This window comes from Drosophila guanche, unplaced genomic scaffold, assembly GCF_900245975.1.
Source record: "Drosophila guanche unplaced genomic scaffold, DGUA_6, whole genome shotgun sequence".
NCBI lineage: Eukaryota > Metazoa > Arthropoda > Insecta > Diptera > Drosophilidae > Drosophila > Drosophila guanche.
In genome coordinates, this window is record NW_022995751.1 from 233,536 (window position 1) to 251,423 (window position 17,888).

Below are 17,888 nucleotides of genomic sequence, written 5' to 3' on the forward strand. Positions count from 1 at the left end.
GCCTAAAAGTAGGCACATGTACTGATGAGCTAAGTTAAGTGTTTGTTTTGCGTCTTTACCATCTATAAAAGGGATGTTCCACCACTTATTTTGTCTCTCATCAGTTCATTGTTAATTGCTTTTTTACTATCTTGCTTATGTCAGTGGAAAATACGAGCTGAGTGATAGTAGCCATCAGCAGTTGTCGAATATTTGAAGCCTGTTGTCTATTTCCTTGACCAAGATACGCATTCTGTTTTAATTTCTCAGAGCAGCTATTAAACCCTTATCAACTTGAATTAGTCATTATCGATGAAACGGACATACAGTCAATATGATTGGCAGGCGACTATCTGTTTATTTTGCCTAAGAATGGCCAAAAATTTGAAGAGAATGATTCAGTTCAGTAATTTATAAACCGTGCGCCCATAAATACATGTGACTTCATTGCTTTTCAATAATAAATTACAAATTTTAAAACCTAATAGTGATATTCAGAGCACATACAATGAAAGGTAAATGGTCTACATAAGGGCGAACCCATTATTAATTGAATTTCATGCAATAAAGTATTCTCGAACATTTCTTAACTTGTGCATTCTCTTCTCGTTTTAGTTTTAGACTGCAAATTGTATACGTTAATCGCCTATCTATTGACAACCGTCTGCGATGGTGATTTGATGAAGGAATGCCAATCGCCGCCAGAAGTGGACTCTGACTTTTGTGCGTCGTTGCCTGTGGGAAACTATAAATATCCGTACAACTGCAGCGCCTTCATTTCGTGCACAGAGTCCTGCCCTGAATTTGAGTACTGCCCGGCGGGAAAACTTTTCAACAATCTTTTGCGTATTTGCGACACACCCGAAGCCGTTGAATGCACGGAATCGCCTTACCCAACCCCTCCGTCCACCGAGGCAGATCCTTGCGTTGGTCAAGCAAACCACAGTGTGTTTCCATCCGAGAGTGCGTGCAACGAGTTCTTCGTGTGTGTGGACGATCGTGGTGAAGTGGACCAGTGCCCCGGCCAAATGCTATTTAATCCAGCCCTCCGCATCTGTGACTATCCAAACGATGTCTTGTGTTACGGCGACCAATCGAGCCAGGAGGTGGAAGAAACGACATCGACAACGGAGGGGATATTCAATGACTGCGTCGGCCAGAAGCAGGGAACAAGATTTCCGTACCGGAACAACTGCCAGCAATATTACTACTGCTTCGGCAACAACTCTTTCATAATCCTTCCCTGCCCCATTGACAATTGGTACAACCCGTACAGTGGTAATTGTGGGCCAGAGGTCTCAGCAGAAGCGTGCCGCGAGGTGACAACATCTACAACGCTCCTCACCGTACCTCCAACAACGCTAGAGGAGAAGGAAAACCTATGCGCTGAACAGCAGCTGGGCGTCGCCTTTCCATTGGAATCAGACTGCCAACAGTACGTTCTTTGCCTGGGCGGTGGCCAGTCCGCAACTGCCAAGTGTCCAGTGAACGCATGGTTCGATCCGAAGACTGGCGACTGCGGACCCAATGTGTCGCCCACAGCGTGCCTCGACTCGTTTACCACTAGCACAACCGTTCAAACTACCCAAAGCTGGGACGATCTTTGCGCGGATCAGAAGCTGGGCTTCTCCTACCCACTTGTGACGAACTGCCAACAGTACATCCTGTGCATGGGAGACGGAAGCTACAGCATAGCCAATTGCATTTATAATGCCTGGTATGATCCCCAAACGGGCAATTGCGGCCCCGAGGTTTCACCTACAGCCTGCACGGAGAATGGAGTCGCCACTGAATCAACTGCCAGTCAATCCACAACTCCTTCTACAACACACTCTACCAGTTGGACCACCATTCAGACTCCAGACACAACGACCAGCCTGCCAGTTGATTCTGAAATCTGCTCGGGCCAGAGCGAGGGTCATTACGCTGCCTATCCCGAAGATTGCAGCAAATACATTGTGTGTGCAAGCCCGGTTCCTATTGCCTTTTATTGCATGAAAGGCTACTACTTTAACGAGGCACTGCAGCAATGCGTCGAGTGGGAGCTGAGTGATTGCCCAAAAGGAGAGACGACAACTCCTTCGCCCAGCCAAACCACACCAACTCCAAGTACGACGGTCTGCCACAACAAAGCTGGCGACACCTTACCGTTTCCCGACAATTGCCAGTGGTTTATACACTGCCTGGACGATGTCGTTTATATGATGGGAGTGTGTGGAAGTGGAGAGTTTTTCGACCCGTTGACAGGGCATTGTGGCCCCGATGTATCCCCAGAAGCCTGTCGATGGGACTACGACTCAACCACTGCAGGCAGCACAGGAACAACCGAACAACAATCAACGACTATCAGTACAGAAAGTACTCCAACTACAGAAGCCACAGATCCCTGCGAGGGCATGCCTGCTGGTAAACTAGTTCCATATCCCAACGACTGCAGCAAGTTCATAAAATGTGTGCGACCTTTACCCATCGTCTATGACTGTGCAGAGGGTCAAGAATTCAGTGCATTCCTCGAACGGTGCATGGCTCCGTGGGTTGCGAACTGTACAATCCCAGCCACAACAACTCCGCTTCCTTCTGCCACCACAGCTGAGGGGACTCCAACAGAGGGTAGCTTTTGCGCTGATCAAGCCGAAGGCTCCCCGGTTCCCTATCCCGGCAATTGCAGCAAGTTCATAGTTTGTCAGGAGCCCATTCCTGTGGGATATGCGTGTACAAATGGAAAAGAGTTCAGCCCCACTGATCTGGCCTGCATGGAGCCCCAACTGGCAGGTTGCAGCACCAATGATTTGTTGTTTAATAATAATGAAGTATTTATGTGGGAGTCCCTTAAGGCAATTGCAAGATTCGTTTGGTAGTCTTGATGAAATATTAAATGTGCATTTATTGACTGTGCTCAGAATAATTAAAGTGGGTTCTAGAATCTAACCCGTGACCTAAATATTGTTTCAGCTTCAGTTGTAGTGGAGAGCCTGGCATCCACTGCTGGTGGCAGTGCAGGTGACCAGAATGGGGTTCCAGAACGAGTCAGCGCCGCAATTCAACACAGTGGCCGTTGGTCCACAGTAGATAAACTTGCGACAGTCTCCGGGAAACGGAATATATGAATTTGGGATGCTGTTATTGCACAGCAATTGTGCATCAATCGGGGCATTGTATTCCGGCTCTGGAGGGGCAGCAGTGGGGATTACGGGTGGGATCATGGGATAGTTGGGTTCGGTGGGCAACCCGCTGTTCCATGGAGGCAAAGACTCGCAACTGTTGACAAACTGAGAAGGCTCGCAGCGTTGACTGTGCGCATTAAATAAATGGTTGTTGGAGCAGCGAATGACACGCTTCTCGTAGAAGCGACTGCAGTCTCCAGGATAGGCGCTGTACTCAACCCAACCCTCCGTGTCGGGGCTCTGGCAGTCGGAGTACTCTCGGTAATCGCAACGATAGTTTCGCTGGCTCCAGAACAAGCTTTCCGGACACTGGGTCACGTAGGGACGACCCCGGAGACAGGTAAAGTACTTGCGGCAGTCATTGGGAAATGGCAGCACCACCAAACGGCTGGGATCGTCGTAGGCTGGACATTGTGGCATGGCCAGGGACATGTCAGCATTGATCGGCTAGCAGAGCAAAGATTTTAGATCGCTTTTGGAGCAGGCTCGTGCAGGCAACTTACCACTTCAACATACGCCTCACCCTCCAAAGCGGCAAGCACAGCTACCAAGACCACAAAAGCAAAGACAGAGGCACGCATCGCTGTTGCAGAAGAGGATGGTAGGTGGGTACTGTATTGATTGGTATTATGAGTCATTTACAGGCAGTCTTACTTTTGTTTTGCTCCAGAGGTGGCTCAATAAGGCAATGATGCCTGCCATTGCACTGCGCCGTCTTTTATACAAATCCCTGTGGCATCTTATCAAGGGCAAGTACTTCAATTTTATTTATCCCATTACCTTTTTTATTTGTATTATGAGAATCATTTCTAGGAAATCACTCTGGAAATCCGTTGAACAGATATGGAGCTATGGAACCAATAACAGACATGGATGGATTTCCTTAACATAAAGCTATCTGCTGCAAGGGAAAATGTATTTCTATTTGTCGATATGGATTTTGCAACAATCGAATATGTAAACAAGAAGCCACTTAACCGGACAAGTTTATCGTTCCAAGGTCAGACGACACTCGTTCAAGTGAAAGCAATTCAATGTGAGTTTAAGAATCAAGAAAGTCTATGTAAAGATCAAAGATACATTTATATACAGGTATCTCTTACAGAAGGAAAGAAATGAACGTAAAGCATGACAGAGCTGAACATAATATAAAACAGCTGATCGGGGTATATTGATACCTACTTGAGAACTTGATGTGGTCGGAAGTACTTCCCTCATGCCAATATTTACATTAATTGTACATACATAGCTGGGGGCTTATCACTGATTGCAGTATGGAGAAACTCGCCTGTGCATCTATATAAATGCCAGAAGAGACAGTTGACAGTTCAGATAGACCCCAAGCCAGCGAGTGTCCACATCTCTCTGAGAAGTATATTTATTGATCAGAATTTCAAAATTCTTTAATTAATATACTATGTCAGTGACTATCCAATTCTTGCTTTTAGGAGCTCTGCTCGTATTGAGTTCTCAGGCCTTGATCAGAGAGCCCTATCCCAGCGACTGCAAGCTGTTTTACGAGACGCGCGAGCTCAGCTGCCCTCCGGACTTGCACTGGAACGCCCAACTGCAGCGATGTGGCATAGAGACCCCCGCAGGTTGTTCTGACACCGTACCCGCCGACAGTCTGTCAGTCGCATGCGCTGGGAAACTTGGACAACTAATACCATACCCTGGTGACTGTACGCGCTTCATACAATGTGACTATCTTCCCTTTGTGAAGACCTGCCCACAGTATCTGTTCTGGAACTCTAAACTGCTCACCTGCGACAAAATGTGTGTTTGAATGTGCTCCCAGATAATATTTAAAGAACGTTTCCGGGATACTTTCCGTTTCTTATGAATTTTATTTAATATTAATTACAATTGCAAAGCCTATGAAATATTTAAGACATGGCAGTAAGATGCTAAAATTATTTGCAAAAAACACTTAAATGCTTATGAACTTGCTGCATAAAAATACAAATATGTGGGTGCTTTTTGGTGCCAGTAAGCTTTTAGAGTTCTACAATTAGCCCCTTTGGGAACTGATCTACTATAATGTGTGGTGGGTGGGGTTATTGATTTTCTCCCTCTCATTTAGCACTTGCCGTTGGCCGGAGCCTTTGGGCGACAGATCTTGCTGCGTCCATTCGCACCGTAGACAATGTTGCAGGAGAAGGTGAAGTATCCGCAGGTCGAGGACTTTGTGTAGTACGTAGACTGGAAGTTCTTGTTGTCCTGCGGTGGGTTCTTGCTATTATCCATGCTTCCTGTCACCGACTTGGTGACTGTTACATAGCTGTCTGGGGCGCGAGGCGCTTTGTTGTCGCGAGTGGGTGCACTCGGAGCATCGGAGTCAGTGTCGGCACTGATCTCGACCTTCTTCTCGGTGTTGTGCAGCTCAAGCGACTTCGTGTGAAACTTCTTTTGAACGTTAACCGTGCCGCGGAACCCACTGGGCACGGACTCAGTGGTTGATCGCTCCGTGTAGCTGTTGACGACACCGTTCTGTTTCTGCACCAGCTGGTATTTTTCCGCTGGCAATGGGGCCACTACGGCCTGCTGCTTCTGCGTGGGAGACGACTGGGTATAGGTCTGTGGATGAGGAGTGGACTCCGCATTCTGAATCTTGCTCGGCGCCTTAGGACCCTCCTCCAGCTTGACGGGGTTCTCGTTGTAGTACTCATCCTCGTCATATTCATCGCCCTCATCCTCTTCCTCCTCTTCGTATTGCACTGGCTCCGGCTGATCGGGCTTCTTTTCGACCTTCTCGGGCTCCTCCTTGCTGGTCTTTGTGGACTTCAGCTGCAGCTCGGGTATTGAATCGGATTCAGATGTGAGTGCCGGGCCACTAAAGACGGCATCAGCACGATCGGTTACACTGAAATGGAAATATAGTTTGTGAAATGCACCGAAAATTCCAATCGAGGTGTACCCACGCATTGCCACTGTTGCCAAACTGGCTGATTGTATTGAAGAGCTCTCGATTCTGTTCCCGATAGGTATCAACCTGCTCCTTGGTTCCTGACGCGGACTGGGCAGCACCATGGTATGACACACCAAAGCTGCAAATGGAAGTGGCTTTGATTTCTTGTTGTCTCTCCAGCCTCACTCTGTGCTTACCTGGACGTTCCTTGGATCTGGGACTGGCTTTGACCAGAATGGCTGCCCGATTGGGCAGAGGCCTGACCACCTCCTGGAGACACTGGCGAGCCGGTATCCTGACCAGGACGGAAGCCAATTTGAGCTTGGGAAGATGTTTGACCGGGTCCGCTGGACTGGGCATCGGCCAAACCACCCTTATCGTTGGCCTGCACCTCGCTCTGGCTCTGATGAATCAGACCTCCGCTCTGTGATGAAGCCTTGGTGCCTCCATCCTTGTTGTTGACCTGCACTTGGGCTTGGGACTGGGCTGGTCCTCCCGAGCCTTGGGACTGGCTCATAGCGCCATCAGCATTGCCAGTAACCTGAGCGCTGGCGGCTCGATCTGCATCAGAAGTCATTGCACTGGCGCTGAACGAACCGCCCGTACTGTATGTGCCGGACACTTGAGTCTTAGCTGTTCCGCCATTCTTTTTGCCCTCGGCACTGGCAGATGCCTGGCCGTTGCCAATCGTGGATGCCGCTTGAGAGAATGTGTCATCAGCTCCACCGGAAACTGCACCTGGCACACCTAAAATTATCAAATTAGCATTTTTGCATCAGTTCAAAGAGGTTTGCGAGACTTACCAGCACCAGCAGCTCCACCAGGAGCGACACCAGATCCAGCTGTATAGCGTCCTGGAGCACCCACTTGACCGTCTAAAACACCACCGGCTCCCGGTTGCCCACCGCCATACTGAGTTCCTCCAGCTCCGGGCTGCCCACCACCGATACCTGTCTGACTTCCAACACCAGGTTGGGTTCCATAACCGGGCTGTCCACCACCGATAACAGATTGTCCGCCAACTCCTGGCTGTGTTCCGTATCCGGGTTGACCTCCAAATCCGGGCTGGCCACCACCAATACCAGTCTGACTGCCTAATCCTGGTTGTGATCCGTATCCGGGCTGTCTACCACTGATACCAGTCTGTCCGCCAGCGCCTGGCTGTGTTCCGTACCCGGGTTGTCCTCCAACGCCAGCTTGACCACCAAATCCAGGTCGTCCGCCACCGCTACCAGGTTGTCCACCAAATCCTGGCTGTGTTCCGTATCCGGGCTGTCCGCCACCTATACCAGGTTGTCCGTCACCGAAACCAGGCTGTCCGTAGCCGGGTTGACCTCCAACGCCAGTTTGACCGCCATATCCGGGCTGTCCACCACCAATACCAGTCTGACTGCCTAATCCTGGTTGTGATCCGTATCCGGGTTGTCTACCACTGATACCAGGCTGCCCACCACCGATGCCAGTCTGACCTCCTAATCCTGGTTGTGATCCGTATCCGGGTTGACCACCAACGCCAGTTTGACCACCAACTCCTGGCTGTGTTCCGTATCCGGGCTGTCTACCACCAATACCAAGCTGTCCACCAACTCCTGGTTGGGCTCCGTATCCGGGTTGACCACCAACGCCAGTTTGACCGGCAAATCCTGGCTGTCCACCACCAATACCAGTCTGACCTCCTACTCCTGGCTGTGTTCCGTATCCGGGCTGTCCGCCACCGATACCAGGTTGTCCGCCACCGAAACCAGGCTGTCCGTATCCGGGTTGACCACCAACGCCAGTTTGACCGGAAAATCCTGGCTGTCCACCACCAATACCAGTCTGACCTCCTACTCCTGGCTGTGTTCCGTATCCGGGTTGTCCTCCAACGCCAGCTTGACCACCAAATCCTGTTTGTCCGCCACCGATACCAGGTTGTCCACCAACCCCTGGCTGTGTTCCGTATCCAGGTTGAGCACCAACGCCACTTTGACCACCAACTCCTGGTTGGGCTCCGTATCCGGGTTGACCTGCAACACCAGCTTGACCGGAAAAGCCAGGCTGTCTACCCCCGGTACCAGTCTGACTTCCTACTCGTGGTAGAGTTCCGTATCCAGGCTGTCCGCCACCAATACCAGACTGTCCACCAACTCCAGGTTGAGCTCCGTATCCGGGTTGACCACCAACGCCAGTTTGACCGGCAAATCCTGGCTGTCCACCACCAGTACCAGTCTGACCTCCTACTCCTGGCTGTGTTCCGTACCCGGGCTGTCCGCCACCGATACCAGGTTGTCCGCCACCGATACCAGGTTGTCCGCCACCGAAACCAGGCTGTCCGTATCCGGGTTGACCACCAACGCCAGTTTGACCGGCAAATCCTGGCTGTCCACCACCAATACCAGTCTGACCTCCTACTCCTGGCTGTGTTCCGTATCCGGGCTGTCCGCCACCTATACCTGGTTGTCCGCCACCGAAACCAGGCTGTCCGCCACCGATACCAGGTTGTCCGCCACCGAAACCAGGCTGTCCACCAACTCCTGGTTGGGCTCCGTATCCGGGTTGACCACCAACGCCAGGTTGACCTCCAACTCCTGGCTGTGTTCCGTATCCGGGCTGTCTACCACCAATACCAGGCTGTCCACCAACTCCTGGTTGGGCTCCGTATCCGGGTTGACCACCAACGCCAGTTTGACCGGCAAATCCTGGCTGTCCACCACCAGTACCAGTCTGACCTCCTACTCCTGGCTGTGTTCCGTATCCGGGCTGTCCGCCACCGATACCAGGTTGTCCGCCACCGATACCAGGTTGTCCGCCACCGAAACCAGGCTGTCCGTATCCGGGTTGACCACCAACGCCAGTTTGACCGGCAAATCCTGGCTGTCCACCACCAGTACCAGTCTGACCTCCTACTCCTGGCTGTGTTCCGTATCCGGGCTGTCCGCCACCGATACCAGGTTGTTCGCCACCCAAACCAGGTTGTCCGCCACCGAAACCAGGCTGTCCGTATCCGGGTTGGCCTCCAACGCCAGTTTGACTGGCAAATCCGGGCTGACCACCACCAATACCAGTCTGACTGCCTAATCCTGGTTGTGATCCGTATCCGGGTTGTCTACCACTGATACCAGGCTGCCCACCACCGATGCCAGTCTGACCTCCTAATCCTGGTTGTGATCCGTATCCGGGTTGACCACCAACACCAGTTTGACCGCCAACTCCTGGCTGTGTTCCGTACCCAGGTTGACCACCAACGCCAGTTTGACCACCAACTCCTGGCTGTGTTCCGTATCCGGGCTGTCCGCCACCTATACCTGGTTGTCCACCACCGAAACCAGGCTGTCCGCCACCGATACCAGGTTGTCCGCCACCGAAACCAGGCTGTCCACTCACTCCTGGCTGTGTTCCGTATCCGGGTTGACCACCAACGCCAGTTTGTCTTCCAAATCCGGGCTGTCCACCTCCAATACCATTCTGACCTCCTACTCCTGGTTGTGTTCCGTATCCGGGCTGTCCACCTATACCAGGTTGTCCGCCACCGAAACCAGGCTGTCCGTAGCCGGGTTGACCTCCAACGCCAGTTTGACCGCCATATCCGGGCTGTCCACCACCAATACCAGTCTGACTGCCTAATCCTGGTTGTGATCCGTATCCGGGTTGTCTACCACTAATACCAGGCTGCCCACCACCGATGCCAGTCTGACCTCCTAATCCTGGTTGTGATCCGTATCCGGGTTGACCACCAACACCAGGCTGTCCGCCAACTCCTGGCTGGGCTCCAAATCCGGGCTGTCTACCACCGATACCTGTCTGACTTCCTACTCCTGGTTGTGTTCCGTAACCGGGCTGCCCACCACCGATACCAGGCTGTCCGGATCCTGGTTGACCTCCAACGCCAGTTTGGTCGGCAAATCCTGGCTGTCCGCCGCCGATCCCAGTCTGACCTCCATATCCGGGCTGTGCACCACCGATGCCTGTTTGACTTCCTGGCTGTGTTCCGTATCCGGGCTGTCCACCACCAATACCAGGTTGTCCGCCACCGGCACCAGGCTGTCCGCCAACTCCTGGTTGGGCTTCGTAGCCGGGTGTTCCTCCCTCGGTAGGCTGGCCTCCAAATCCGGGCTGCCCGCCACCGAAACCTGGCTGGCTGCCAACTCCTGGCTGTGGTCCGTATCCTGGCTGTCCCCCGCCGATGCCTGTTTGACTTCCCGGCTGTGTTCCGTATCCGGGTTGACCTCCAACGCTAGGTTGACCGCCAAAGCCGGGCTGAGCACCATCGATACCAGCTTGTCCTCCGCTAACTGAAGGACCTGCGCCACCGGGTCCTACCGGCCCGAATACTTGTTGTCCACCACTGACTCCTGGAAGGCCTCCAATGCTAGGCTGCTCACCAATCAGACTTCCGGCACCAGGTTGACTACCAAATCCAGGCTGTCCGCTCACAGCATCTAAATAAATATTTCATTCAGGTACCACCAACAAAAAATATATGTCGGATTGACTAACCTGCACCTGGAAGACTAATGATAGCATCGGGTCTTCCGACAAAGCCTCCACTGCCATCGAGTGAGCTGCCAGTTTGATAGCCAGAACAGCCGCTGCAATCTCCAGAGGAGAACTGACTCTGGGCCTGGCCCATTCCGTGAGTACCAGCTGAAGAAGGATATAAATTACAATCGTTCAAGGAATTCAGATTGATGTATCACTTACAGACTACAGAACGTGATCCGCTTTCGTTAGCCTCTGCCTCAGCCTTGCCGTCTTCTTCGGGTTTACCAAAGTTCAAGTACTGCGACTGCGTCTGCCCTCTTGCACTGGGAGGTTTGGATGATTCATTTTGATTATACATATATGTCTGATCTATTTGTATCCTACTTACTAGCCTCTGCCGCTTCTCTTTGATCTCTCCAAATCAGCCAGGCCAGTGAGTTCATCTTCACTTTGCGGCGATTGATCCTGTAAGTGATTGAAGAAACTTAAGTTCAATGCTAATGTCAGCTTTATCACGAGCCATTCAAGCTAGAGTACTGTGTCCGTTCTTAATTCGATTCTGTGGCTGAAACTGACCTTGGTCAAATTGGGCCTTATCGCTTACTATTGGGACGAGTTCATTTACATTGAACCACTCTATGAGTAGTTCCACACATCCACGCACACAGTCACAGGCACAGTCACGAGCGCAGCTCTTGGGTTTCATTAACAATTTTGACACTTACGATAGCCGCTCCATTGGCGCACGCTATGAGCACCACGACGCCTAGTAGCAGGCCCCAGCGAAAGGGCAGCATTTCAATAAATCTAATTCCGAATCCAATTGAAACGTGTCAACGTCTACTGAACACAACCAGCAAACTGTAAGATGAAATTTAATTGTATTATCAACACATTTGATTGGACAGCACATATGCTCGTTAATATTAGTTTATGTATGTTCCCTCCCATTCGAGGGGTTATCTCTTCTCTTGAGAACGGGGACACACGATTCTATTTGATGCCAAAAAACTATTATACACAAAAAAAACAATTGATCTTGGGCTCAATTTCCGTTTGGCATGATGTAATCGCATAAAATAATGAACAGAAGATGTATACGAATTTTTAAATATTATTTAGAAGATGGTTCTGGTCATTTTTATTTTTATGATAAAAATATCCTCTATCTCTTCTCAATAATTCCTTTACTGAAATTGGTTTAGGGATTTTAATATTTTTCACGTCACTCTAGGTCCTTTATATCTCTGGAGTATCCAGACTTTTAATTGACTTTATATTTTTTTTTATCACAGAAAAAATGTATCCTTTAGTTAATTTAACCGTTAATGGTTTTGTTCCAGTCGTCCTTCATTCGACTGTGTTTATTCCATATCACATACTTCTTCGCTTGTATGCTTATTAGTTTCCAAGGGGAATGTTCCGATCAGCTTCAAACCGCGACGACGGCTGGATTGCAAATAACGTAGGGCTGTCCGCGCTTGAAAGCTTAAGTAGAACTCACAATCTATCTCTGTCTACACTACACTATCTATGTACACTATCTCTTCTGAAAGTTCACTTATGGAAATTTATTGATGGAGCTTCATAATATTCAAGACATTTTCGCAAGGTCGTTAGGTAGGTCCTTTATATCTCTGGAGCATTATTAACTAAAATTCTGAATATTTAATTTCACAGTTTTATTTAAATGTTCACATCACAAATCTTTAAGTAAAGAATGATTATCCTGTTGAAATTTATTCTGCTTCATAAGATAAGCTGCAATGGACCATACACATATCCGGCACAATTGGTATTCAATGTTCTTTAATTAGATTTTACATTTCACTTTTTCGTCCTTTGTTCGACAGTATTTTTAACATATCACATACTTCTTCGCCTGTATGCTAACTGGGTTCCAATGTTCCGAAGTGCTTCCGAACGCGACAACTGCTGGATTGCGAATAACGTTGGGCTGTCCGAGCATCAAAACTCTAGAGCTTGAGTAGAACTCAAATTCATTGAAGGCGAGCAATTTCTAATACATTTGCATTTAGCCAGCAACATGAATATTTATGTAGGACCCACACAATCACAGAAGTCTGGTTCGAGTGTCTGCCCTATCGCATACACATAACAACGCCGCACCACACACCATACACCATACGACCACAAATGCACAGGCCAGGCCACTTAGAGCTCTGAGCTCGTCGCCAGTGCCATTCATTGGAGTGTCTGTGCCTGTTCCATTACATATCAACACTTTGATCGTGTCAATCGATCACTTGGCTTGGCTGAGTATGGGACTGGGGGGACCGCGACCCGCCACTCCATCGAATGTATCTTTGGAAGGGGCATTACAACATCATCGTCTTCGCCAACGACTGGGGGAGACTTTTGACCCATTTTAAGGAAATGTGCTAGCATTTATTAGCATATAAAGATACCCAATTGTGTATCTTTTGGATATACTATTTTCAAGTGTGTCCCTTCCCCAGATAATTTGCCATTCACGCTCGGGTTTCCCTCTATCTCGCTCTATCTTTCTTGTAGTATCTGCCGTAATTAATTTGAGTTTTGAGTTCCCAAGGAACTATTTTATAGAGCCGAACTGGGCGGAAGTAATTTGTTTTGATAACCTTTGGGACCAAAAATTTGCGTTAGCTTTCTGGTTAGACAGTCCATCGTAATATCTATTAATAGATCAGGCCCCTTCAGCCCCACAGAATCAACATCAATCCTGAGCTCGAGTTTCCCTTATCTGCTGAAAGCTTCTAAAAAGCCATGTGTTTTAATTGAACTCAAGCATTAAATATTCATCCACTGTATGGGGTATGTTTCAAGGCTAATAATATTTTTAATTGAAGCCCAGTTTGATAAGATCAACACAAAATAAAAAGCACAGCCACAAATAGCGTAGGCCTATTGAACTAAATTTGCATGCAACCAAAAATGAGATCTATTGAGAGCATCTACTCGTACTCGCCCAGACTCTGTACTCGATCAGACTGTTAGTTTCCCTTGATGGTCTGGTCCACTTTCAATTTCGATAAGACTGATCATTTTCTCAAATTTAACCAAACGAATTTCAACTCTCGCAGAAGTAAGCTGACAAAAGTAATAATTGGAAGTACTTTTTGTAAAATAATCTTTAATTCAAATGAATCTGTTAATATGGGATAACAAACAAATTTAAAGAGAAATAATAGTTTTGTACGAGTAACTAGTCAAGCTCTCATATTACTTGCAGAACCGCTGTGATTTTTCGCATACTTCCTTTACAGGGTTCCAGAAAAGTCCAGAATTACAGCTCATCACAACGCCGCGCTCCCCGAAACACTTGATGTATTTTGAACAGTCGGTTGGGAGAACATCGAAATTCATACCCATTGCACAAGATGTGGTTTCATTCTCTTGTTTCTGAGTTTTACAATAGATGCTGGACCAATCACAAGCTTTCAGGACGGGATTCCAATACAAAGGCTCGGGACACTTCTGTACTATTGGTTGACCATTGCTGCACTGGATATATTTAGTACAATCGCTTGGGTCTGACAGAAAATCTATTCCGTTCTTGCAAATCCGTTCCTCGCCATTAATATTGCCACTGTTGTTGAAGCATCCACTGTCATCATAGCCGCAGTATAAGTTCTGATAGTTCCAGAAGAGACCATCTGGACAATTCATGATGTATTCATGTCCGTTGCCACACTGTATAAATTTATGGCAATCCGATGGATGCGGCAAATAGGCAGCGCCACTGGCACAAGACATCGGCGGTATAGGAGATGGCGACGTCGCCGGGCTAGACGTCGATCCAGTTCCAGCTAAAGTTGTCTCAGTGGAATCAGGATTTGTTATCGCTGGCTCGGTTGTCGAATCCAATGGTGATGAGCTGCCTTGGACAGCTGTAGAATCAACATCATCTGTGGTGCTCTCTAAAGGTGCAAAAGTCGAATCTTCAGCTGTGGTGTTTATTTCAGTAGAAAAAATAGTGTATTCATACCTGCTGTGCTCTCTACAGGATCAGAAGTAGAACTCTCAGCTGTAGTGCTCTCTCCAGGCGCAGAAGTAGTTTCGTCCTTACCTGTGGTGCTATCTTCAGGTGCAGAAGTCGAATCCTCAGCTGTGGTGCTGTCTTCAGGTGCAGAAGTCGAATCCTTAGCTGTGGTGCTATCTTCAGGTGCGGAAGTGGAATCCTCAGCTGTGGTGCTATCTTCAGATGCAGAAGTCGAATCCTCAACAGTAGTACTCTCTTCAGGAGCGGATGTTGTTTCGTCCTCTACTGTGGTGCTCTGTTCAGGTGCAGAAGTGGAATCCTCAGCAGTGGTGCTCTCTTCAGGCGCAGAAGTCGAATCCTCAGCAGTAGTACTCTCTTCAGGAGCGGATGTTGTTTCTTCCTCAGCTGTGGTGCTCTCTTCAGGTGCAGGAGTCGAATCCTCAGCTGTGGTGCTATCTTCAGGTGCAGAAGTCGAATCCTCAGCAGTAGTACTCTCTTCTGGAGCGGATGTTGTTTCGTCCTCTACTGTGGTGCTCTGTTCAGGTGCAGAAGTGGAATCCTCAGCAGTGGTGCTCTCTTCAGGCGCAGAAGTCGAATCCTCAGCAGTAGTACTCTCTTCAGGAGCGGATGTTGTTTCTTCCTCAGCTGTGGTGCTCTCTTCAGGTGCAGGAGTCGAATCCTCAGCTGTGGTGCTATCTTCAGGTGCAGAAGTCGAATCCTCAGCAGTAGTACTCTCTTCTGGAGCGGATGTTGTTTCGTCCTCTACTGTGGTGCTCTGTTCAGGTGCAGAAGTGGAATCCTCAGCAGTGGTGCTCTCTTCAGGCGCAGAAGTCGAATCCTCAGCAGTAGTACTCTCTTCAGGAGCGGATGTTGTTTCGTCCTCTACTGTGGTGCTCTGTTCAGGTGCAGAAGTGGAATCCTCAGCGGTGGTGCTCTCTTCAGGCGCAGAAGTCGAATCCTCAGCAGTAGTACTCTCTTCAGGCGCAGAAGTCGAATCCTCAGCAGTAGTACTCTCTTCAGGAGCGGATGTTGTTTCTTCCTCAGCTGTGGTGCTCTCTTCAGGTGCAGGAGTCGAATCCTCAGCTGTGGTGCTATCTTCAGGTGCAGAAGTCGAATCCTCAGCAGTAGTACTCTCTTCAGGAGCGGATGTTGTTTCGTCCTCTACTGTGGTGCTCTGTTCTGGCGCAGAAGTCGTATCCTCAGCAGTGGTGCTATCCTCAGGCGCAGAAGTCGAATCCTCAGCAGTAGTACTCTCTTCAGGATCGGATGTTGTTTCTTCCTCAGCTGTGGTGCTCTCTTCAGGTGCAGGAGTTGAATCCTCAGCTGTGGTGCTATCTTCAGGTGCAGAAGTGGAATCCTCAGCAGTGGTGCTATCCTCAGGCGCAGAAGTCGAATCCTCAGCAGTAGTACTCTCTTCAGGATCGGATGTTGTTTCTTCCTCAGCTGTGGTGCTCTCTTCAGGTACAGGAGTCGAATCCTCAGCTGTGGTGCTATCTTCAGGTGCAGAAGTCGAATCCTCAGCAGTGGTGCTCTCTTCAGGCGCAGAAGTCGAATCCTCAGCAGTAGTACTCTCTTCAGGATCGGATGTTGTTTCGTCCTCTACTGTGGTGCTCTCTTCAGGTGCAGGAGTCGAATCCTCAGCTGTGGTGCTATCTTCAGGCGCAGATGTCGAATTCTCAGCAGTAGTACTCTCTTCAGGATCGGATGTTGTTTCGTCCTCAGCTGTGGTGCTCTGTTCAGGTGCAGAAGTGGAATCCTCAGCAGTGGTGCTCTCTTCAGGCGCAGAAGTCGAATCCTCAGCAGTAGTACTCTCTTCAGGAGCGGATGTTGTTTCGTCCTCTACTGTGGTGCTCTGTTCAGGTGCAGAAGTGGAATCCTCAGCTGTGGTGCTATCTTCAGGTGCAGAAGTCGAATCCTCAGCTGTTGTGCTATCTTCGGGCGTAGATGTCGAATCCTCAGCAGTAGTACTCTCTTCAGGATCGGATGTTGTTTCTTCCTCAGCTGTGGTGCTCTCTTCGGGTGCAGGAGTCGAATCCTCAGCTGTGGTGCTATCTTCAGGTGCAGAAGTGGAATCCTCAGCAGTGGTGCTATCTTCAGGTGCAGAAGTGGAATCCTCAGCAGTGGTGCTCTCTTCAGGCGCAGACGTCGAATCCTCAGCAGTAGTACTCTCTTCAGGATCGGATGTTGTTTCGTCCTCTACTGTGGTGCTCTGTTTAGGTGCAGAAGTGGAATCCTCAGCAGTGGTGCTCTCTTCAGGCGCAGAAGTCGAATCCTCAGCAGTAGTACTCTCTTCAGGATCGGATGTTGTTTCTTCCTCAGCTGTGGTGCTCTCTTCAGGTGCAGGAGTCGAATCCTCAGCTGTGGTGCTATCTTCAGGTGCGGAAGTGGAATCCTCAGCTGTGGTGCTATCTTCAGATGCAGAAGTCGAATCCTCAACAGTAGTACTCTCTTCAGGAGCGGATGTTGTTTCGTCCTCTACTGTGGTGCTCTGTTCAGGTGCAGAAGTGGAATCCTCAGCAGTGGTGCTCTCTTCAGGCGCAGAAGTCGAATCCTCAGCAGTAGTACTCTCTTCAGGATCGGATGTTGTTTCTTCCTCAGCTGTGGTGCTCTCTTCAGGTGCAGGAGTCGAATCCTCAGCTGTGGTGCTATCTTCAGGTGCAGAAGTCGAATCCTCAGCTGTGGTGCTCTCTTCAGGCGCAGATGTCGAATCCTCAGCTGTGGTGCTCTCTTCAGGTGCAGGAGTCGAATCCTCAGCTGTGGTGCTCTCTTCAGGCGCAGAAGTCGAATCCTCAGCAGTAGTACTCTCTTCAGGAGCGGATGTTGTTTCGTCCTCTACTGTGGTGCTCTGTTCAGGTGCAGAAGTGGTATCCTCAGCTGTGGTGCTCTTTCCAGGTGCGGAAGTGGAATCCTCAGCTGTGGTGCTGTCTTCAGGTGCAGAGGTCGAATCCTCAGCTGTGCTGCTATCTTCAGGAGTGGATGTAGTATCGCTCTCTATTGTGGTGCTCTGTTCGGGTGCAGAAGTCAAATCATTTGCTGTAGTACTCGATTCAGGCACATATGTCGAGTTTTCCACAGGTTTTGTCACGTTGGGTTGAGGTGGTGTTGGTTTAGTTGGTCGTTTATGCAGAAATTTATTATCTCTGCCAAACTGTGATTCATATTCAATAGTATTTAATTGCACTTCATCACTTTTTATGTATTGAGAATCCACAGAGGCACTGTCTACTCCGTGCAGGAGAATTTGACTGAGTATTACCAGTGATATTACAAATTTTAATACATCTCGGGAAGAACCTATGAAAGACATCTTTGTGCTTAAGAAAGATGGAGAGCGCAGCGAATTCGCGTATTAGTTAGAGAAAAGCATTCAGAGAAGTGATATTCGGGCTTTGTG

At 49.2% G+C, this 17,888-nt stretch overlaps 5 protein-coding genes across 38 annotated transcripts; 2 read left to right on the forward strand and 3 right to left on the reverse strand.

The window, feature by feature from the left end:
- The first annotated feature begins 487 nt into the window (after positions 1-487).
- Positions 488-2,907, forward strand: LOC117587139 (chitin-binding domain protein cbd-1). The gene is made up of 2 exons (XM_034277646.1): positions 488-494; positions 595-2,907. Exons 1-2 carry the CDS (start codon positions 488-490, stop codon positions 2,835-2,837), a joined length of 2,250 nt encoding a protein of 749 aa, XP_034133537.1. The 3' UTR covers positions 2,838-2,907.
- On the reverse strand, positions 2,872-3,816 carry LOC117587499. The gene is made up of 3 exons (XM_034278270.1): positions 3,798-3,816; positions 3,647-3,726; positions 2,872-3,590 (listed from the first exon to the last, which is right to left on the reverse strand). Exons 2-3 carry the CDS (start codon positions 3,722-3,724, stop codon positions 2,934-2,936), a joined length of 735 nt encoding a protein of 244 aa, XP_034134161.1. The 5' UTR covers positions 3,725-3,726; positions 3,798-3,816; the 3' UTR covers positions 2,872-2,933.
- Positions 3,817-4,492: 676 nt separating this feature from the next.
- Positions 4,493-4,954, forward strand: LOC117587503. Its single transcript, XM_034278275.1, has 2 exons — positions 4,493-4,515; positions 4,568-4,954. Coding segments are annotated over exons 1-2 (363 nt in total). The 5' UTR covers positions 4,493-4,514; the 3' UTR covers positions 4,930-4,954.
- Positions 4,955-4,984: 30 nt separating this feature from the next.
- On the reverse strand, positions 4,985-12,450 carry LOC117587486 (41 kDa spicule matrix protein). Of its 32 annotated transcripts, none has more exons than XM_034278228.1 (17): positions 11,895-11,963; positions 11,238-11,373; positions 10,901-10,977; positions 10,732-10,835; positions 10,528-10,674; positions 10,246-10,469; positions 9,708-9,861; positions 9,447-9,482; positions 9,063-9,239; positions 8,547-8,609; positions 8,175-8,234; positions 8,016-8,117; positions 7,818-7,922; positions 6,855-7,103; positions 6,249-6,798; positions 6,065-6,190; positions 4,985-6,006 (listed from the first exon to the last, which is right to left on the reverse strand). In XM_034278228.1, exons 2-17 carry the CDS (start codon positions 11,307-11,309, stop codon positions 5,223-5,225), a joined length of 3,030 nt encoding a protein of 1,009 aa, XP_034134119.1. In that variant the 5' UTR covers positions 11,310-11,373; positions 11,895-11,963; the 3' UTR covers positions 4,985-5,222. The 32 variants fall into 32 exon arrangements, with proteins under 32 accessions (XP_034134119.1, XP_034134121.1, XP_034134118.1 ...); XM_034278230.1 differs by having other exon boundaries at positions 7,818-7,910; positions 8,022-8,117; positions 9,708-9,849; positions 10,234-10,469; XM_034278227.1 differs by having other exon boundaries at positions 9,708-9,842; positions 10,227-10,469.
- Positions 12,451-13,704: 1,254 nt separating this feature from the next.
- LOC117587485 (flocculation protein FLO11) lies at positions 13,705-17,831 on the reverse strand. 3 transcript variants are annotated; one of them, XM_034278224.1, is made up of 3 exons: positions 16,647-17,816; positions 14,501-15,452; positions 13,711-14,432 (listed from the first exon to the last, which is right to left on the reverse strand). In XM_034278224.1, the coding sequence occupies exons 1-3, from the start codon at positions 17,799-17,801 to the stop codon at positions 13,735-13,737; spliced, it is 2,805 nt and encodes a 934-aa protein (XP_034134115.1). In that variant the 5' UTR covers positions 17,802-17,816; the 3' UTR covers positions 13,711-13,734. The 3 variants fall into 3 exon arrangements, with proteins under 3 accessions (XP_034134113.1, XP_034134115.1, XP_034134114.1); XM_034278222.1 differs by having other exon boundaries at positions 13,705-14,432; positions 14,501-17,831; XM_034278223.1 differs by lacking the exon at positions 13,711-14,432 and having other exon boundaries at positions 14,501-14,532; positions 14,747-17,819.
- Positions 17,832-17,888: the final 57 nt, after the last annotated feature.